This window comes from Nerophis ophidion, linkage group LG12, assembly GCF_033978795.1.
Source record: "Nerophis ophidion isolate RoL-2023_Sa linkage group LG12, RoL_Noph_v1.0, whole genome shotgun sequence".
In the NCBI taxonomy this organism is placed as follows: domain Eukaryota; kingdom Metazoa; phylum Chordata; class Actinopteri; order Syngnathiformes; family Syngnathidae; genus Nerophis; species Nerophis ophidion.
Genome location: NC_084622.1, coordinates 51,360,234 through 51,377,835, shown reverse-complemented (window position 1 = coordinate 51,377,835; position 17,602 = coordinate 51,360,234). Strand labels below are relative to the sequence as shown.

Sequence of the window (17,602 nt, the reverse complement as noted above, 5' to 3'; positions counted from 1 at the left end):
CTTAAAGTAGGGGTCACCAACGCGGTGCCAGCATACACCAGGTCGCCCGTAAGGACCAGATGAGTCGCCCGCTGGCCTGTTCTAAAAATAGCTCAAATAGCTGCACTTACCAGTGAGCTGCCTCTATTTTTTTTTTTTTTTTTTTTTACTAGCAAGCTGGTCTCGCTTTGCTCAACATTTTTAATTCTAAGAGAGACAAAACTCAAATAGAATTTGAAAATCCAAGAAAATATTTTAAAGACTTGGTCTGCACTTGTTTAAATAAATTCATTTATTTTTTTACTTTGCTTCTTATAACTTTTTTAAAGACATTTTAGAGAAAAAATACAACCGTAAAAATTATTTTAGGATTTTTAAACACATATACCTTTTTACCTTTTAAATTCCTTCCTATTCTTTCCTGACAATTTAAATCAATGTTCAAGTAAATATTTTTTTTTATTGTAATGAATAATAATAAAAAATTAATTTAATTCTTCATTTTAATTTCTGTTTTTTCAATGAAGAATATTTGTAAAATATTTCTTCAAATTTATTATGATTAAAATTCCCCAAAAATATTCTGGCAAATCTAGAAAATCTGTAGAATCAAATATAAATCTTATTTCAACGTGAATTTTAACCTTAAAACATGTCATAAAAATTCTAAAATTAATCTTAATCAGGAAAAATTACTAATGATGTTCCATATATTATTTTTTGAACTTTTTCTAAAAGATTCGAATTAGCTAGCTTTTCTAATTTTTTTCGGTTGAATTTTAAAGAGTGGAAATTGAAGATAAACTATGTTTCTTTTTTTGTGTGTTTTCTCCTCTTTTAAACCGTTCAATTAAGTGTTTTTTTCATCATTTTTCTCTACAAAAAACCTCCGGTAAAAAGAAAAAAAATGTACGACGAAATGACGGACAGAAATACCCATTTTTATATATATGTATATATATATGTATATATCCATCCATCCATTTCCTACCGCTTATTCCCTTTTGGGGTCGCGGGGGGCGCTGGCGCCTATCTCAGCTACAATCGGGCAGAAGGCGGGGTACACCCTGGACAAGTCGCCACCTCATCGCAGGGCCAACACAGATAGACAGACAACATTCACACACTAGGGACCATTTAGTCTTGCCAATCCACCTATCCCCAGGTGCATGTCTTTTGAGGTGGGAGGGGCCTATCCCCAGTTGCATGTCTTTGAAGGTGGGAGGAACCGGGAGTACCCGGAGGGAACCCACGCATTCACGGGGAGAACATGCAAACTCCACACAGAAAGATCCCGAGCCTGGATTTGAACCCAGGACTGCAGGACCTTTGTATTGTGAGGCAGATGCACTAACCCCTCTGCCACCGTGAAGCCCTATATGTATAGATATACATATATATTTATTTATTATTATTTGTATTTATTAATTTTTTTAAAGGTAAATTGAGCAAATTGGCTATTTCTGGCAATTTATTTAAGTTTGTATCAAACTGGTAGCCCTTGGGATTAATCAGTACCCAAGAAGTAGCTCTTGCTTTCAAAAATGTTGGTGACCCCTGACTTAAAGCATAACAATTAGCTCAAAGATAGCTCTTATCTCAAAACACTCTTAAGTTGGGAAACTAGGAGGAACCACCTGAACATTAAGCACAAAAAAGTGTCACACCGAGTTATTTGCAAACAAGGAACACATTTTTCATGGACACCCAATTTAGCCTAAAATGAAAAATGTCCTCCAAACAGGTTTGTTAATGTTCTGCTACCCCCTGCTGCTCGCCAAGAAGGAGTGCGTGTGCGCTGGTGGCAGCCTCAGCACGATGGCGTCGACCACAGTGACTGGGCTCTTGACAATGTCCTCATCGCCGGTTCCGACACGCGTGCGCAGATTTCCGACACATTTGGCGGCCTGGCCCTGCCCAACCACGAGAGAGCTGCGGCCGATGAGACCTCCGGACCGATGAGTGACTTGAGTGAGCACGAGGAGGCCCCGATAGGTACAGCACAGTCCAGCCTCCCGCTAATACCGATACTTCTTCCAGTCTTCTGACAGCCAACTGAAGGTCTTGTTTTCTCTGTTTTTCACTGTCAATAGTCAGCGATCATTGGTTGTTCTCCGAGGACTGCTCAGTGCAGCGTTTCTGCAGCTCGCCTGACGGAGGGATGGTGTGTGGCGGCGCCGATGGGAGAGAGGTCTACGCCGTCACGCATGACATCATCCCAGAGAAGGGCTGGGTCATGCAGTTTAAGGTTAGATTAGATTAGTTGATTTCAAAGGAGACAATGCAATGTCATAAAACACATGACTACCAGTGTTGGGTTGGTTACTGAAAACCAGCAAGTAGTTACAGTAACTAGTTACTTTATTTCAAAAGTAACTCAGGTACCTGCCCCAAAAAGTAATGCGTTACTGTGAAAAAGTAACTATTTAGTTACTTCTTTTTCCCTCCCATTAATGCCCTTTTAGTGTCAAGGGTATTTGTTGTGGAACCCCAAGATGCAGAGAAGGAGGCAGGCATTGGATAAGAAGACATGATTTAATTAAAGCTGCAAGCAGCGTTGGTCGGGTCCGCCTTTGGTTGCTGCGGCCGCTTCTCAAGCCCTGATCTTAGTCAGACCTACATAGAGGTTTTTGTTCCATGTCTCTACGACATTCCTAACAGACGTTACAAGCAGTTTTGCCTGGGTTTTTTCCTAGGGGGAGTTAGAGCCCAATTGTGATTTGTGGGGTTTGGTTTTTTATTAGATGGCAATTTTCACCAGTCCTGATGTGTGTGTAAAATTTGGTGAGTTTTGAAGCATGTTAAGGGGGTGAAATTACAGATCGGCGATTCTGGATGTTGTTGATAAATGGCTTTTGCTTTGCATAGTAGAGCTTTAACTTGCACTTTGAAGCATTTTAAGGGGGTCAAATTACAGTTTAAAGAGGCAAAAATGGCATTTTTTTAGGAAAATTTGCGCAGGGGTTTTTTGAAGGCGCGTAAAATCCAAACCGGAAAACTTATCAAAACTCTTTCAATACCTTTTAATCAGAAGGGTTCAAAGTCTCTCCTGTGTGAGTTTGAAGCCGAAACGAAAAAACGGGCTCAGAGGAGATAAAGTTTGAATAAAGGTGACGGGTGTTTACAAAACTTTTATTTTGAAGGCGTAATTTTTAACTTCCTGTTGATTTTTGCTGCAGGATGTCAATCATTAAAATGTTGGCCTAAGTGAGACCTACATAGAGGTTTTTGTTTCATGTCTGTCCGACATTCCTACTGGAAGTTACAAGCAGTTTTGTCTGTGTTTTATTCAAAAATTGCGCTAGAGCGCATTTTTTAATTTTCGGGTTTGTTTTTTTTATTAGATCGCAATTTTTACCAGTCCTGATGTGTGTGCCAAGTTTGGTGAGTTTTGAATTATTTTAAGGGGGTCAAATTAGAGCTCAAAGAGGCAAAAATAGCATTTTTTGCGAAAATTTTGCTTTGAATTAGTTTTTGTAAAATTTCTGTTGATTTTAGGTATAGACATTTCAATTGGAAATGTAGGTCTAAGTCAGACCTACATAGAGGTTTTTGTTTCATGTCTTTATGACATTCCTAACGGAAGTTACAAGCAGTTGGTTTTTTGTCTCTTCCTAGGGGGCGCTAGCGCGCAATTTTCATTTTTGGGGTTTGGTTGCTTAATAGGTTGGGAAGGTCCACCGTACCGATGTGTGTGCCAAATTTGGTGAGTTTTGAAGCATGTTAAGGGGGTCAAATTAGGGTGCGATGGTGCGGTATAATAAAGAATAATAATAATTTCAATAGGGTCCTTGGCCCTTTGCAAAGGACTCCTGTGGAGTCCTTTGCAAAGGGCCTGGCGGACCCTAATAATAATAATGAAACGTTACAGTTTCAATAGGGTCCTTGGCCCATTGCCAAAGGACTCCTGTGGAGTCCTTTGGCAATGGGCCTGACGGACCCTAATTAAAACTAAACAAGAACCAACAAAAAGCACGCACGTGGGTGGAATAACCAACTAAGGGAGCTAGCACTGGGAGCTAGAAAAACAAAAAGGAACTTCAGCATGGAAGCGAGTGGATAGCAAACAGAAAAACTGGAAATAACTAACGCTAACAGAAACAGCTTACCGCTACGACGACCAGGACAAAGTGTAGCACAGGGGTAGGGAACCTTTGGCTCGCGAGCCAGATGTGGCTCTTTTGATGACTGCATCTGGCTCTCGGATAAATCTGAGCTGACATTGCTTAATACGATAAGTAATGAATAATTCCACTTGTAATCACAGTGTTAAAAACAACATTCAAAATATAAAACATTCTCATGCATTTTTATGTTCAAGAAGTTGCGTTAATGTTAAGAAGTAATTTATTTATTATTGGTTAGTGTGGGGCTTGCCCTTCTGGGGGTTCTTCAGACCACCAAGAGCCTGTTTTAGGGTTACAATATTGTTTTATTTTAGTTTTCTCTCAGTTGCTTTACAGCAATTGTCTTTTTCTCTTTCGTCCTCACTCGCGCTCTGGCTCCAGCCCCAACTCTGTCTCTCCTTCTGGCTGCTGCTTATAACAGAGCGACAGGTGATTAGATAAAAAGGGCCAGGTGGGCCTACTACGCCGCACCTGTCGCTGATTTCGAGGCCGGTCCTGGCAACATCCCGCTTTGCTGCAGTCTCGCAGGCCACGCCCCCTCCACAGTTAGCTTCAGAATAACAATGTTATTACAAAGAATAAGAGACTTATTATACTCTGGAAATGTTGGTCTTACTTAAATGCACGCGTTTAGTTGTATTCAGTGTTAAAAAAAATATTATATGGCTCTTAGGGAAATACATTTTAAAATATTTGGCTTCTTGGCTCTCTCAGCCAAGAAGGTTCCCGACCCCTGGTGTAGCATGACAGGTAGGGGCTGTAACAAAATGACATGACAGGTAGCACGACAAGATTGACATGTGGCAATGACAATGCGATACAATACAAATGATCCAGCCCTGACTGGAGGAACAAAGCAGGTAAAATAGGAGCTGGCTGATTGACACCAGGTGTGACCAGATGCCAATCAGCCGCAGCTGAGTGAAGACAGGACACAGGGAGACAGACAGGAAGCCGAACCAAAATAAGAGCACTAGACAGGAACTAAGGACAGGAAATAGTAAACACAGAGGAAACAAACAAATGCAGAGGAAAAAACTAAAACGTAGTCAAACTTGTCAGAGGAAAGCCTGACATTTAGCCTTCATTTCAGTGCTGTTATTGCACTGGAGAATAATACAATCTGTTGATCAACTTGACAAGCATTTGCATGACTGAACTCTGCTGAGTAATGTGCTCTACATACAACACACAAAGACAACATTATGTTTCAAAGGGACAATTTATTTTGGGCCAGAACAAATTGACAAAACTATTTGAAATAGCTGCAACATAACATACATGAGGAACAAACCGCATAATAACAACATAGCTGTAAACCTGGCTTCACCCAAGGAAGGCACACATGACATACACAATGCCTAACCAGGCATTTTTTTCCCTCAAGGAATTGTGAAATGAAATCATGTCTTCAGGAGATCAACACTTTACTGAAGCCCAGAACACTACGCATTTCCCTAGTTTTAGTTTAGAAAAAATCAATCAATCAATGTTTATTTATATAGCCCTAAATCACAGTGTCTCAAAGGGCTGCACAAACCACAACGAGATCCTCGGTAGAGCCCACATAAGGGCAAGGAAAAACTCACCCCAGTGGGACGTCGACAATGATGATTATAAGAAACCTTGGATAGGACCGCATACCCCCCTGAGGTTTTTAGGTGCGCCTTATAGTGTGGAAAATACGGTACTTGGAAAATGTTTTCCGTGACATTTACTGATCAATCAATCAATCAATGTTTATTTATATAGCCCCAAATCACAAATGTCTCAAAGGACTGCACAAACCATTACGACTACAACATCCTCGGAAGAACCCACAAAAGGGCAAGGAAAACTCACACCCAGTGGCCAGGGAGAATTCACATCCAGTGGGATGCCAGTGACAATGCTGACTATGAGAAACCTTGGAGAGGACCTCAGATGTGGGCAACCCCGCCCCTCTAGGGGACCGAAAGCAATGGATGTCGAGCGGGTCTAACATGATACTGTGAAAGTTCAATCCATAGTGGCTCCAACACAGCCGCGAAAGTTCAGTTCAAGCGGATCCAAGACAGCAGCGAGAGTCCCGTCCACAGGAAACCATCTCAAGCGGAGGCGGATCAGCAGCGTAGAGATGTCCCCAACCGATACACAGGCGAGCGGTCCATCCTGGGTCTCGACTCTGGACAGCCAGTACTTCATCCATGGTCATTGGACCGGACCCCCTCCACAAGGGAGGGGGGGACATAAGAGAAAGAAAAGAAGCGGCAGATCAACTGGTCTAAAAAGGAGGTCTATTTAAAGGCTAGAGTATACAGATGAGTTTTAAGGTGAGACTTAAATGCTTCTACTGAGGTAGCATCTCGAACTGTTACCGGGAGGGCATTCCAGAGTACTGGAGCCCGAACAGAAAACGCTCTATAGGCCGCAGCCTTGTTTTGGGCTCTAGGAATCACTAATAAGCCGGAGTCTTTTGAACGCAGATTTCTTGCCGGGACATATGATATCATGCTAATTAGCTGCCTGAAATCGGGTGACTCCACTGTAGAAATAGCCTGCATGTCTTCTAGCACATACGCTGCAATGGCTCTATCAACGTTGTCCTGGCTAGCAGTGCCTCTGTTAAAATCCTTAAGTGGAGGTGGAGTGGCATCGAAGTCTGTCTCTCTCTTTACTAACTTCGTAGAAACATGTTGCTTTTGTAGCTGTTTCAGCAGATTTGAGTTGATGTTTTGGGAAGTAGATAGGATGTTGCTGCCATGAAATTCTAAGTTAATTATTATTTGCAAAAAAAAAATCAAGTTTATGAGTTTGAACATCAAATATGTTGTCTTTGTAGCATATTCAACTGACAATGGGTTGAAAAGGATTTGCAAATCATTGTATTCTGTTTATATTTACATCTAACACAATTTCCCAACTCATATGGAAACAGGGTTTGTAAAAGGGGGCCTGATATTGACCCCAGAGGGACTCCACAGAGTCAGAGCTGCAGTTGTTAACTGATACAGCTTGTGTTCGATCATGCAGATACGATTCAATCCAGCTCACAGCATTTTGAGAGAAGTTCAATTTGGAGAGCTTGGTAAGAAGAACAGAATGATTTACTTTCTCGGCTGCTTTGATACACTTTTACAGGGTGATTTCTGTCTTCAAGTCACAAAGCCATTTAAGGCTTTAAACAAGTGCTTCCTTTCAGATCGCAGTCGGCTGTGTCGTGCCCGACCGCCCTGCCGACAGACAAGTCCACGTCCAGTACTCTGCAGACTTTGGTGTGACGTGGAAGTACCTGGTTCCTCAGTGTCTACCTGCTGATCCCCGCTGTGGAGGTCAGGTCTCCCAGCCATCAGTCTTCTTCCCGGCGGATGGCTGGAAGCGGGCCGTCTATCCCCTGCCTGACGGCCTGGCTGGCACGTATGTGGAGAAACATGCAGTCCTTAATATTTCATGCTCCCGTCATGCATGCGCTCCATTATTGATGATTCTATTTATTGTCACAATATCAATTATTCAAACGTTTGTCGTACGAATCTTGAAAAAGGCCAATGCATGTTGTTTAACTAAACTCTTGACATCACCCAAAGGATTCCACTTCTTTCTCCGGGTCCTTTAGTGCGGTGCGCTTCAGGTTTTACCAGCAGCACTCGGACGTCCAGTGGGGTGTTGGGAACTTTTATGTCGGGCCGGCCTGTGAGGGCCACTGTGGGGGACATGGCGACTGTTTGGATCAACGCTGCCTTTGTGACCCGGGATTCACGGGACAAAACTGCCATGCCAGTTCTGCTCTAAAGGTAGAGTGCAGTTCTTTTGTCTTCCAAAATATGACTTGGTCTCATAATATACGTGTCAAAGTCAAGGCCCCTGTGGCCCTTGGTATGATATTTGATTAGTATTAGGATCGGCCCACGGGCCACAGACGCCTGCTGCTGTTTTGCACGGACCAATACTCCCATCATATTTAAGTTTCCTCAGGGAACTCTCCTGAAGGAATTAATATCTATCTATCCATCCATCTATCCATCCATGTATCTATCTATCTATCTATCTATCTATCTATCTATCTATCTATCCATCTATTGTTGCATTTTGGACCTGTTCTTTCTTCGGTCAACGCCCCCAGATTGTTTGATGACACATAAGCTGGTTTTAAATCAATCAGAGACAGAGGTTGCTCATTTTTCTATTTTATTACCAAAGCGCCTTTGGAGATCAATCTAGATACAACATTTCAAAGCTCGGTCCAAATTGATCTAATCCTAAAATGGCAGTTTCTCCCTCCTCACTCACTCTCACCCGCCCCTCTTCTTCTCCTCCCTACTTCGGACAGTTGAGATAGGGATTGTTATGTCTTCATTCCAAACATTCCAAATTCAAGGTCTATGTAAAAGGCTCACACTTTAGCTGTTCTAAAATCTGACTAGGAAATAAAAAGACAACCAAATCCAACACTATCTATCAATCCATCCATCCATCCATCCGTGTTGGCGCTTGGAATTTTCAAAACGGGGTCCCAGAGACTCCAAGTCATAAAAATGGGCTCCCACAGTAAATTTTTTAGGTCCCACTGTTTTGCAAGCTTTTTTTTCAAACAAATAATCAATGAATGCATTATCCTGTTATATCTCACATTCTATATTGGTTAAAATCTTGTCATAAACATTCCTAAATGTCAGGTTCAAACACTGATGACATCTATTAAACAGACAAGAAGCAAGGAATCATGCAGAGACAGAGTTCAATTTTGCTCAATGAGGAGAGGTGGCTTTGGGCTGTACTCTAGTTACACAAACAACCTACACTTTTAAGTCCAGCCCACGTGCTCCTGTATTTATTTGAGAGGTCCCTGGTTACATCGCTGAGGCGGCTGCTGAAGGAAGGGGGGTAATTTCAGCAGCCCCAGTTAGACACAATATATGATTATTCAGAAATGCACATGTGCTGACATTCGCGATGTCGCCATGTCTTTGCTTTGTCTGCGACACGGTACTCTGTTTGGCCTTGGCAGTCAGCAGGCCGGTTCTGGACACAAGCACTGATACGAGACTACTCGCTTTGCATAGATAGAAAAGTACTACTTCAGCACAATTGATGATAACTATAGCAACAGCCTTTGAGCATAAGAGTTGTGTGATAGCTTACACATAATTATTCTAACATTCATTACAATAAATAATATAAAAGAAAACACATTTTTATGCATATGTAAACGTATTTAGTTATACATGGATCTAAACTAGACTGCAGCCGGTATTTTTTTTCCATATTTTTACTGTAATAATTTCAGAATGTGTTTTTTCTGTTTTTTGACAAAGAAAACAATCCGAAGTTGTCTTTATTTTTTTGTTTTAATGCACAGATTTCCTTCCACGCGGCCCCTGAGCTAAAACGGGTTTGACAGCCCTGAAATACTGTATGCATTTTCAACAATAATAAATAAGTCCAGGCATGTGATTTTTCCCTCTATTGTTGGAAATCCGTCTTTTTATATCTCTGTAAAAATAGAAAAAATATTTTCCGTTTTTTTTTTTTCTTTTTTTTTGACCTACAATCATACTTGCCAACCCTCCCGATTTTCCCGGGAGACTCCCGAATTTCGGTCCCCCCTCCTGAAAATCTCCCGGGGTAACCATTCTCCCGAATAACTACCGATTTCCACCGGGACAACTTTATTGGGGGCGTGTTTTAAAAGCACTGCCTTTAACGTCCTCTACAACCTGTCATCATGTCCGCTTTTCCTCCACACAATTAGCGTGCCGACCCAGTCACATAAGTTATGTGGCTTTTACACACACACAAGTGAATGCAAAGCATACTTGCTCAACAGCCATGTAGGTCACACTGAGGGTGGCCGTATAAACAACTTTAACACTGTTACAAATATGCGCCACACTGTGAACCCACACCAAACAAGAAAGAAAAACACATTTTTGGGAGAACATCCGCACCGAAATAAGAATCAGCACCTCCAAGTCCGAGTCCATGGTTCTCGCCCGGAAAAGGATGGAATGCCATCTCCGGGTTGGGGAGGAGACCCTGCCCCAAGTGGAGGAGTTCAAATACCTAGGAGTCTTGTTCACGAGTGAGGGAAGAGTGGATGGTGAGATGGACAGGTGGATCGGTGCGGCGTCTTCAGTAATGCGGACGTTGTACCGATCCGTTGTGGTGAAGAAGGAGCTGAGCCGGAAGGCAAAGCTCTCAATTTACCGGTCGATCTACGTTCCCATCCTCACCTATGGTCATGAGCTTTGGGTCATGACCGAAAGGATAAGATCACGGGTACAAGCGGCCCAAATGAGTTTCCTCCGCCGGGTGGCGGGGCTCTCCCTTAGAGATAGGGTGAGAAGCTCTGCCATCCGGGAGGAACTCAAAGTAAAGCCGCTGCTCCTTCACATCGAGAGGAGCCAGATGAGGTGGTTTGGGCATCTGGTCAGGATGCCACCCGAACGCCTCCCTAGGGAGGTGTTCAGGGCACGTCCAACCGTTAGGAGGCCACGGGGAAGACCCAGGACACGTTGGGAAGACTATGTCTCCCGGCTGGCCTGGGTAAGCCTCGGGATCCCCTGGGAAGAGCTAGACGAAGTGGCTGGGGAGAGGGAAGTCTGGGTTTCCCTGCTTAGGCTGTTTCCCACGCGACCCGACCTCGGATAAGCGGAAGATGATGGATGGATGGCATCCGCACCGTAACACAACAGAACAAATACCCAGAACCCCTTGCAGCACTAACTCTTTTGGGACCCTACAATATTCATCCCTTCCGCGGCCACACACACACACACACACACACACACACACACACCATCTCCTGAATCTGGAGGTCTCAAGGTTGACAACTATGATTATATCCCCTTTTTTTTGCAGGCGTCATTGAAAGAACGTTTTGACTGGGAAGGAGCTGCTGGCCCACAGTGGCAGGTTCTGGAAGGCGGCCGGCCCTGCACAGACTGTGGCGTGCTGGTAGAAGGTACCGCCCTGTATTTTGGGGGCGCTGATGCCAGGCAAGCTGTCACTGCTGATATGGACCTGCGTGGAGCCAAGTTAGTCCTGAAGTCTGACAAACTTCTACTGGTCTCTGGCTTCAATACATCTGGATGTTGTATGTCTCTGTCTACAGGTTTGTGGAGTACTGGGCCAGGATTGGAAGCGAAAACAACATGTCCATGTGCCACCGTCCCACATGTCGGAAAGAAGGAGTGCTCCTGGACTACTCTACTGATGGAGGTGTGCCGGCCTTTCATTTCCTTGTCTCCTTTGCACTTTCTCAAGGATCTCTCTCCTTACCAAGGTGTGTCGTGGATCCTGTTGCATGAGATGGACTATCTGAAGTATGTCTCTGTGAGGAGAGATTACATTGTCCTGCCAGAGGGCGCTCTGACCAACGCCACGCGTCTACGCTGGTGGCAGCCCTTCACCATTTCCTCCGGCCTGGCCTCCCCCAGCCTGGAACGAGCCCAGTGGGCTGTAGACAACATTTTAGTCGGAGGGTCAGACATTAACCCATCAACCCTGCTTGACACGTTTGATGACGGTAAGAAATGTTTTTCTTATTTGAGTAAGTTACCCACGCCTTGGAGACTAATACACCCCCATACCATCACAGATGCTGGCTTTTAAACTTCGCGTCGATAACAGAGTGGATGGTTCACTTCCCCTTTGGTCCGGATGACATAATGTCGAGTATTTCCAAAAACAATTTGAAATGTGGACTCGTCAGACCACAGAACACTTTTCCACTTTGAATCAGTCCATCTTAGATGATCTCGGGCCCAGAGAAGCCGGCGGCGTTTCTGGATGTTGTTGATAAATGGCTTTTGCTTTGCATAGTAGAGCTTTAACGTGCGCTTACAGATGCAGCGACGATCTGAATTTAGTGACAGTGGTTTTCTGAAGTGTTCCTGAGCCCATGTGGTGATATCCTTTAGAGATTGATGTCGGTTTTTGATACAGTGATCGAAGGTCACAGTCATTCGATGTTGGTTTCCGGCCATGCCGCTTACATGGAGTGATTTTTTTCCAGATTCTCTAAACCTTTTGATGATATTATGGAGCGTAGATGTCGAAATCCCCTACATTTCTTGCGATTGCACTTTGAGAAACATTGTTCTTAAACTGTTTGACTATTTGCTCACGCAGTTGTGGACAAAGGGGTGTACCTCGCCCCATCCTTTCTTGTGAAAGATTGAGCATTTTTTGGGAAGCTGTTTTTATAGCCAATCATGGCACCCACCTGTTCCCAATTAGCCTGCACACCTGTGGGATGTTCCAAAATGGTGTTTGATGAGCATTCCTCAACTTTATCAGTATGTATTGCCACCTTTCCCAAACTACTTTGTCAAGTGTTGCTGGCTTCAAATTCTAAAGTTAATGATTTTTTGCAAAAAAAAATGCGACAACGGAGACCCCGGACTGTTGAACAACCATTTCCCAACTACTTTGGCACGTTTCGCAGCCATGAAATTCTAAGTTAATTATTATTTGCAAAAAAAAATAAAGTTTATGAGTTTGAACATCAAATATGTTGTCTTTGTAGCATATTCAACTGAATATGGGTTGAAAAGGATTTGCAAATCATTGTATTCTGTTTATATTTACATCTAACACAATTTCCCAACTCATATGGAAACAGGGTTTGTAAGTTAAATGTTTCAATTCATCCTTCATGTTGGACTTGTTTGCCAGAGGGTGTTTCTCATGAGGAAAGCTGGAGCTTCTACCCGAACGCTGTGAGAACTGCCGGCTTCTGTGGAAACCCCTCCTTCCACCTCTACTGGCCCAACAAGAACCAGGACGGGACACACAACATCCTGGCCACTCGAGAACTCATCGTGCAACCAGGATATATTTTACAGTTCAAGGTATGACGAAGCAACACGGAGCAACCTATCTTGAATGAGCGTGTTTGGTGTGTTTTTGAGTTGCATTCCTGTTGTTCTTCTTATCCCTGTAGATAGTTGTGGGGTGTGAGGCAGACACCTGTGAGGACCACCATTCTGTCCTGCTGCAGTTCAGGAAGGATGCAAGGTAGACATTGACGCCATGTACAGGTGGTCCTCACTGTACACTGTAGAGGTTGTCCTGACCACCACACACTGGCACGACAGCCCGGTATTCAGGATTCAATGTTTTATTAAATCCACGTTCGGCAATCGCACTCGACTTTTCAGCCCCAGTCTCTCCTGCTGCTGCTCTGCTCTGCTCTCTAGCGTCTCTCTCTCTCTCTCTCCAACTCCTACCATCGTGTCTCGGTCCGGCTGCTGCTAATAAGCATGGCAGGTGATTGGATGATCAGTCTCAGCTGGGTAATCCAATCACCTGCCAGCTGTGCTTCGAGGCCGGTCCTTACACACCCCACTCAACAGCAGGCCCTCATACCACGCCCCCCTCCACAACGACGTTCCTTAGTGATGAACGCCCTCCCATGAATTAATTCACACTCCTAGCTGATATTAGAAACTATAACAACCTTCAACAATTACAAACAGTGCACTCATGTGTAATATGAACGCTTTATGTTGACTTAAGTATCAATTTATGACTTCGACTCACACAGTCCAGGAAAAAAAACATGTTGGTAAGCCGAGGTCCACCATATGTATAAATGTATATCCTGGAGCGGTACATTTATGGTTGACTCTCTCTATTAGGTCTGACTCCTGGCAGTTGGTACAGTCTGAGTGCTTCCCCTCCTCCGTCAACAACGTGGGCTGCTCGCCTTTCCAGTTCCACGAGTCCACCATCTTCAGTCCTGTCAACAGTTCAACGTGGACCAGGGTCACTGTCCAACTCCCTGACCACGTCTCCTCGGGGTAAGTTTTTTTTTTTTTTTCCATATTTCAATTGGTAGCAACTAAGGCTGTCTTCGATTAGGAATTTACACAGTTGTTAGTTTTGGTCCAAAACTAGGGATACACCGAAATGAAAATTTGTGGCCGAAGCCGAATAAAATTTAAACGCTTTGCCGAAGGCCGAATACCGAATAATGAATCCAGTTTTTCATATTTTTTTTAATATTGCATAAATAGCCTAGAATAAATATTTAGACATTTTTTTCAAATAAAGTATTTTTTTATTGAATATTGACATTTTTTTTAAATTCCAGTAGCCTTTGCTTTTCAAAAAAAGCACAAAGTTTTTCATTTATATTAGGCCTTCAAACAAAACATGCATTCCAAAAAAAAATAAAGTGCATTAAAGTGGATAAACCAACAACAAATGAATTATTGTCCTTTTGGCAAAAGTCTGCTTAGCCACAGTAGATATGCTAATAATGTAAACAGAAGGCTCAAGTAAATCTCAATTAAGTGTGTGCTTGTAACCTCTTACACTTATACAGGTAGCCTACACAACAGGCTAATAATGTAAACAGAAGCCCCACTAAATCTCAATAAGTGTGTGCTTGTAACCTCATACACTTATACAGGTACACAACATATCCCAACGTCACCGCACGTTGGTTGATTGCGTCACCGCGTCAAAAAATTGCGTCACACGCCACTATTCGGCCTTGTTTTTAACTCATTCCACCGAAGGCCGAATGTGGGTTTTTTTGCCATATTCGGCCGAATATATTCGATTAATCGGTGCATCCCTAGTCCATAATCAATTGTTAGTCAAATCTACAGCATTTTTAGAGAAATAAGTAGAGATGTCTGATAATGGCTTGTTTGCCGATATCCGATATTCCGTTATTGTCTAACTCAGGGGCCGGGAACCTTTTTTGGCTGAGAGAGCCATACAAGCCAAACATTTTAAAAAGTATTTCCGTGAGAGCCATACAACTTTTTTTTTTTTAACACTGAATACCAAAATATGCGTGCATTTTTAAGAAAAAACAAAATTTTTAGAGTATAATAAGTCTCTTATTCTTTTTTAATAACATTGTTATTCTGAGGTTAGCCAAAAATAAATATAATACTTCTTACCATTTATGCGACTTTTTGAACAGGTGCGGTAGAAACCGGTTGGATGAAGGGAAAATGCATGAGAATGTTGTATATTTTGAACGTTATTTTTGATACTGTGATTAGCAGCGGATTTATTCATTACTTATCGTGTTAAACAATGTCAGCTAAAATTTATCTGAGAGCCAGATGCAGTCATCAAAAGAGCCACATCTGGCTCTAGCGCCATAGGTTCCCTACCCCTGCTCTAACTCTTAATTGCCCATTCTGATATCAACCGATAGCGATATACACAGTGGTGGAATGAACACATTATTCTGCCTAATTTAGTTGTGATGCCCCGCTGGATGTATTAAACAATGTAACAAAGTTTTCCAAAATAAATCAACTCAAGTTATGGAAAAAAATGCCAACATGGCACTGCCATATTTATTATTGAAGTCACAAAGTGCATTATTTTTTTTAACATGCCTCAAAACAGCAGCTTGGAATTTGGGACATGCTCTCCCTGAGAGAGCATGAGGAGGTTGAGGTGGGGGGTTAGGAGGTTAGGGGGGTGTATATAGTAGTGTCCCGGAAGAGTTAGTGCTGCAAGGGGTTGTAGGTATTTGTTCTGTTGTGTTTATCCAATCCAATCCAATCCACTTCATTTATATAGCACATTTAAAAAACAGAATGTTTCCAAAGTGCTACACAACATTATTAAAAACAACATTCAAATACTACCCTGAGCTCCTCCAATGACTGAATAAAAACAAAAAATAGAAATAAATACGTATAAAAGCAATATAAAATAAATATGATTAAGAAAATGATTTTATGGGTGAAACCAATCAAAACAGTAAATAGAAATCAAAATATTAAAACAGAGGGCAACAGAGGACCACACAACTCATAGTTTTAAAAGCCAGAGAATAAAAATGTGTCTTAAGACAAGACTTAAAACACTACATTTATGTTGTGTTACGGTGCGGATGTTCTCTCGAAATGTGTTTGTCATTCTTGTTTGGTGTGGGTTCACAGAGTGGCACATATTTGTAACAGTGTTAAAGTTGTTTATACGGCCACCCTCAGTGTGACCTGTATGGCTGTTGACCAAGTATGCCTTGCATTCACTTGTGTGAAAAGCCATAGATATTATGTGATTGGGCCGGCACGCAAAGGCAGTGCCTTTAAGGTTTATTGGCGCTCTGTACTTCTCCCTACGTCCGTGTACCACTCCGTACAGCGGCCTTTTCAAAAGTCATACATTTTACTTTTTGAGACCGATACCGATTATTTCCGATATCCCATTTTAAAGCATTTATCGGCCGTTAATATCGGACTGCTGATATTATCGGATATCTCTAGAAAAAAGCAAAAAGTATTTAGTATTTACTTTGTAGCCAGTTCTGTTTGACTTTCGTTTTGCATACATTTTCCTTTTTGTTTGTTTTTGGTTTAAGCATTACATACCTTTTTACCTGCACACCGTCTCCTGCTGTGGTCTGCATATTGGGACCACAACAAACCATCCTCGTCTCACCCGACACATTCTGACTTTTACAAAGTAATGAACTACCTGCTGCCACCTACTGACATGGAGTATTACGTGGTTACCCTGCCGAGTTCTAGACAGCACAAACACTAAGCAGCCGCACATTATTGGCAGATTGTAATTATTGATTTGCAGAAAAAGGAGGGGAAGTTGCATCATTGTCTGGCACAGTGGTTGAAAAACACTGCTCTATCAATCAATCAATCAATCAATCAATGTTTATTTATATAGCCCTTAATCGCAAGTGTCTCAAAGGGCTGCACAAACCACAACGACATCCTTGGTAGAGCCCAAATAAGGGCAAGGAAAAACTCACACCCAATGGGACGTCTGTAGAATGTGCTCAGGGAGCTGTGCTCTTTTCATCCGCCGCAAAAAGACACAAAGTCTATCAATCAAATCAATTGTGAATTGATACCGGATCGATTCAAATGTGAAAGGTAGCCATCCCTAATGGCAACTATACAACATTTGTCTTTTTTATTCCCAGGGCGACGCAGTTCCGCTGGATTCAAGAGGAGGGGACGGGTGAGCGACAGAGCTGGGGAGTGGACCATGTCTACATTGGAGAGGCCTGCCCGGGACTCTGCAGTGGACATGGCTACTGCACCAGTGGGGTGGTCTGCATCTGTGACGAGGGATACCACGGTGGGCCACAAACTGTTACACTCGCCCAGACTGCAGTTTACAGTTTTTAGACGGACAGGAAATTGTTCAAATTGCGCATTCCTGCTCCGAAAAGATGTTTCATGCACTGATAACTAGGGTTGCAAAGGGGTGGAAAGTTTCCGGTAAAATTCTGGAAACTTTCTTTAAGAAGGGGAACCGGAGTGGGATCACACTCCTCAGCCTTCCCAGAGGAACAGTGTGGTTCTCCTCCTGGTCTTAGAAGTGTAGACCAGCTCTATACTCTGGGCAGGGTCCTTGAGGTTGCATGGGAGTTTGCCCAACCAGTCTACATGTGCTTTGTGGACTTGGAGAAGGCATTCGACCGTGTCCCTCGGGAAGTCCTGTGGGGAGTGCTCAGAGAGTATGGGGTATCGGACTGTCTGATTGTGGCGGTCCGCTCCCTGTATGAT

At 42.9% G+C, this 17,602-nt stretch overlaps 1 protein-coding gene across 1 annotated transcript in view; it reads left to right on the top strand.

Moving 5' to 3' along the window:
* The window catches only part of LOC133563538 (reelin-like), a 311,302-nt gene that overhangs the window by 278,881 nt on the left and 14,819 nt on the right, over nucleotides 1-17,602 (top strand). The window contains exons 50-60 of the mRNA XM_061917708.1: nucleotides 1,724-1,974; nucleotides 2,073-2,227; nucleotides 7,288-7,502; nucleotides 7,702-7,879; nucleotides 10,947-11,122; nucleotides 11,200-11,306; nucleotides 11,371-11,613; nucleotides 12,765-12,940; nucleotides 13,033-13,106; nucleotides 13,730-13,891; nucleotides 17,014-17,171. Coding sequence (XP_061773692.1) covers nucleotides 1,724-1,974; nucleotides 2,073-2,227; nucleotides 7,288-7,502; nucleotides 7,702-7,879; nucleotides 10,947-11,122; nucleotides 11,200-11,306; nucleotides 11,371-11,613; nucleotides 12,765-12,940; nucleotides 13,033-13,106; nucleotides 13,730-13,891; nucleotides 17,014-17,171 — 1,895 coding nt within the window. The remainder of the gene's footprint in view (nucleotides 1-1,723; nucleotides 1,975-2,072; nucleotides 2,228-7,287; nucleotides 7,503-7,701; nucleotides 7,880-10,946; nucleotides 11,123-11,199; nucleotides 11,307-11,370; nucleotides 11,614-12,764; nucleotides 12,941-13,032; nucleotides 13,107-13,729; nucleotides 13,892-17,013; nucleotides 17,172-17,602) is intronic.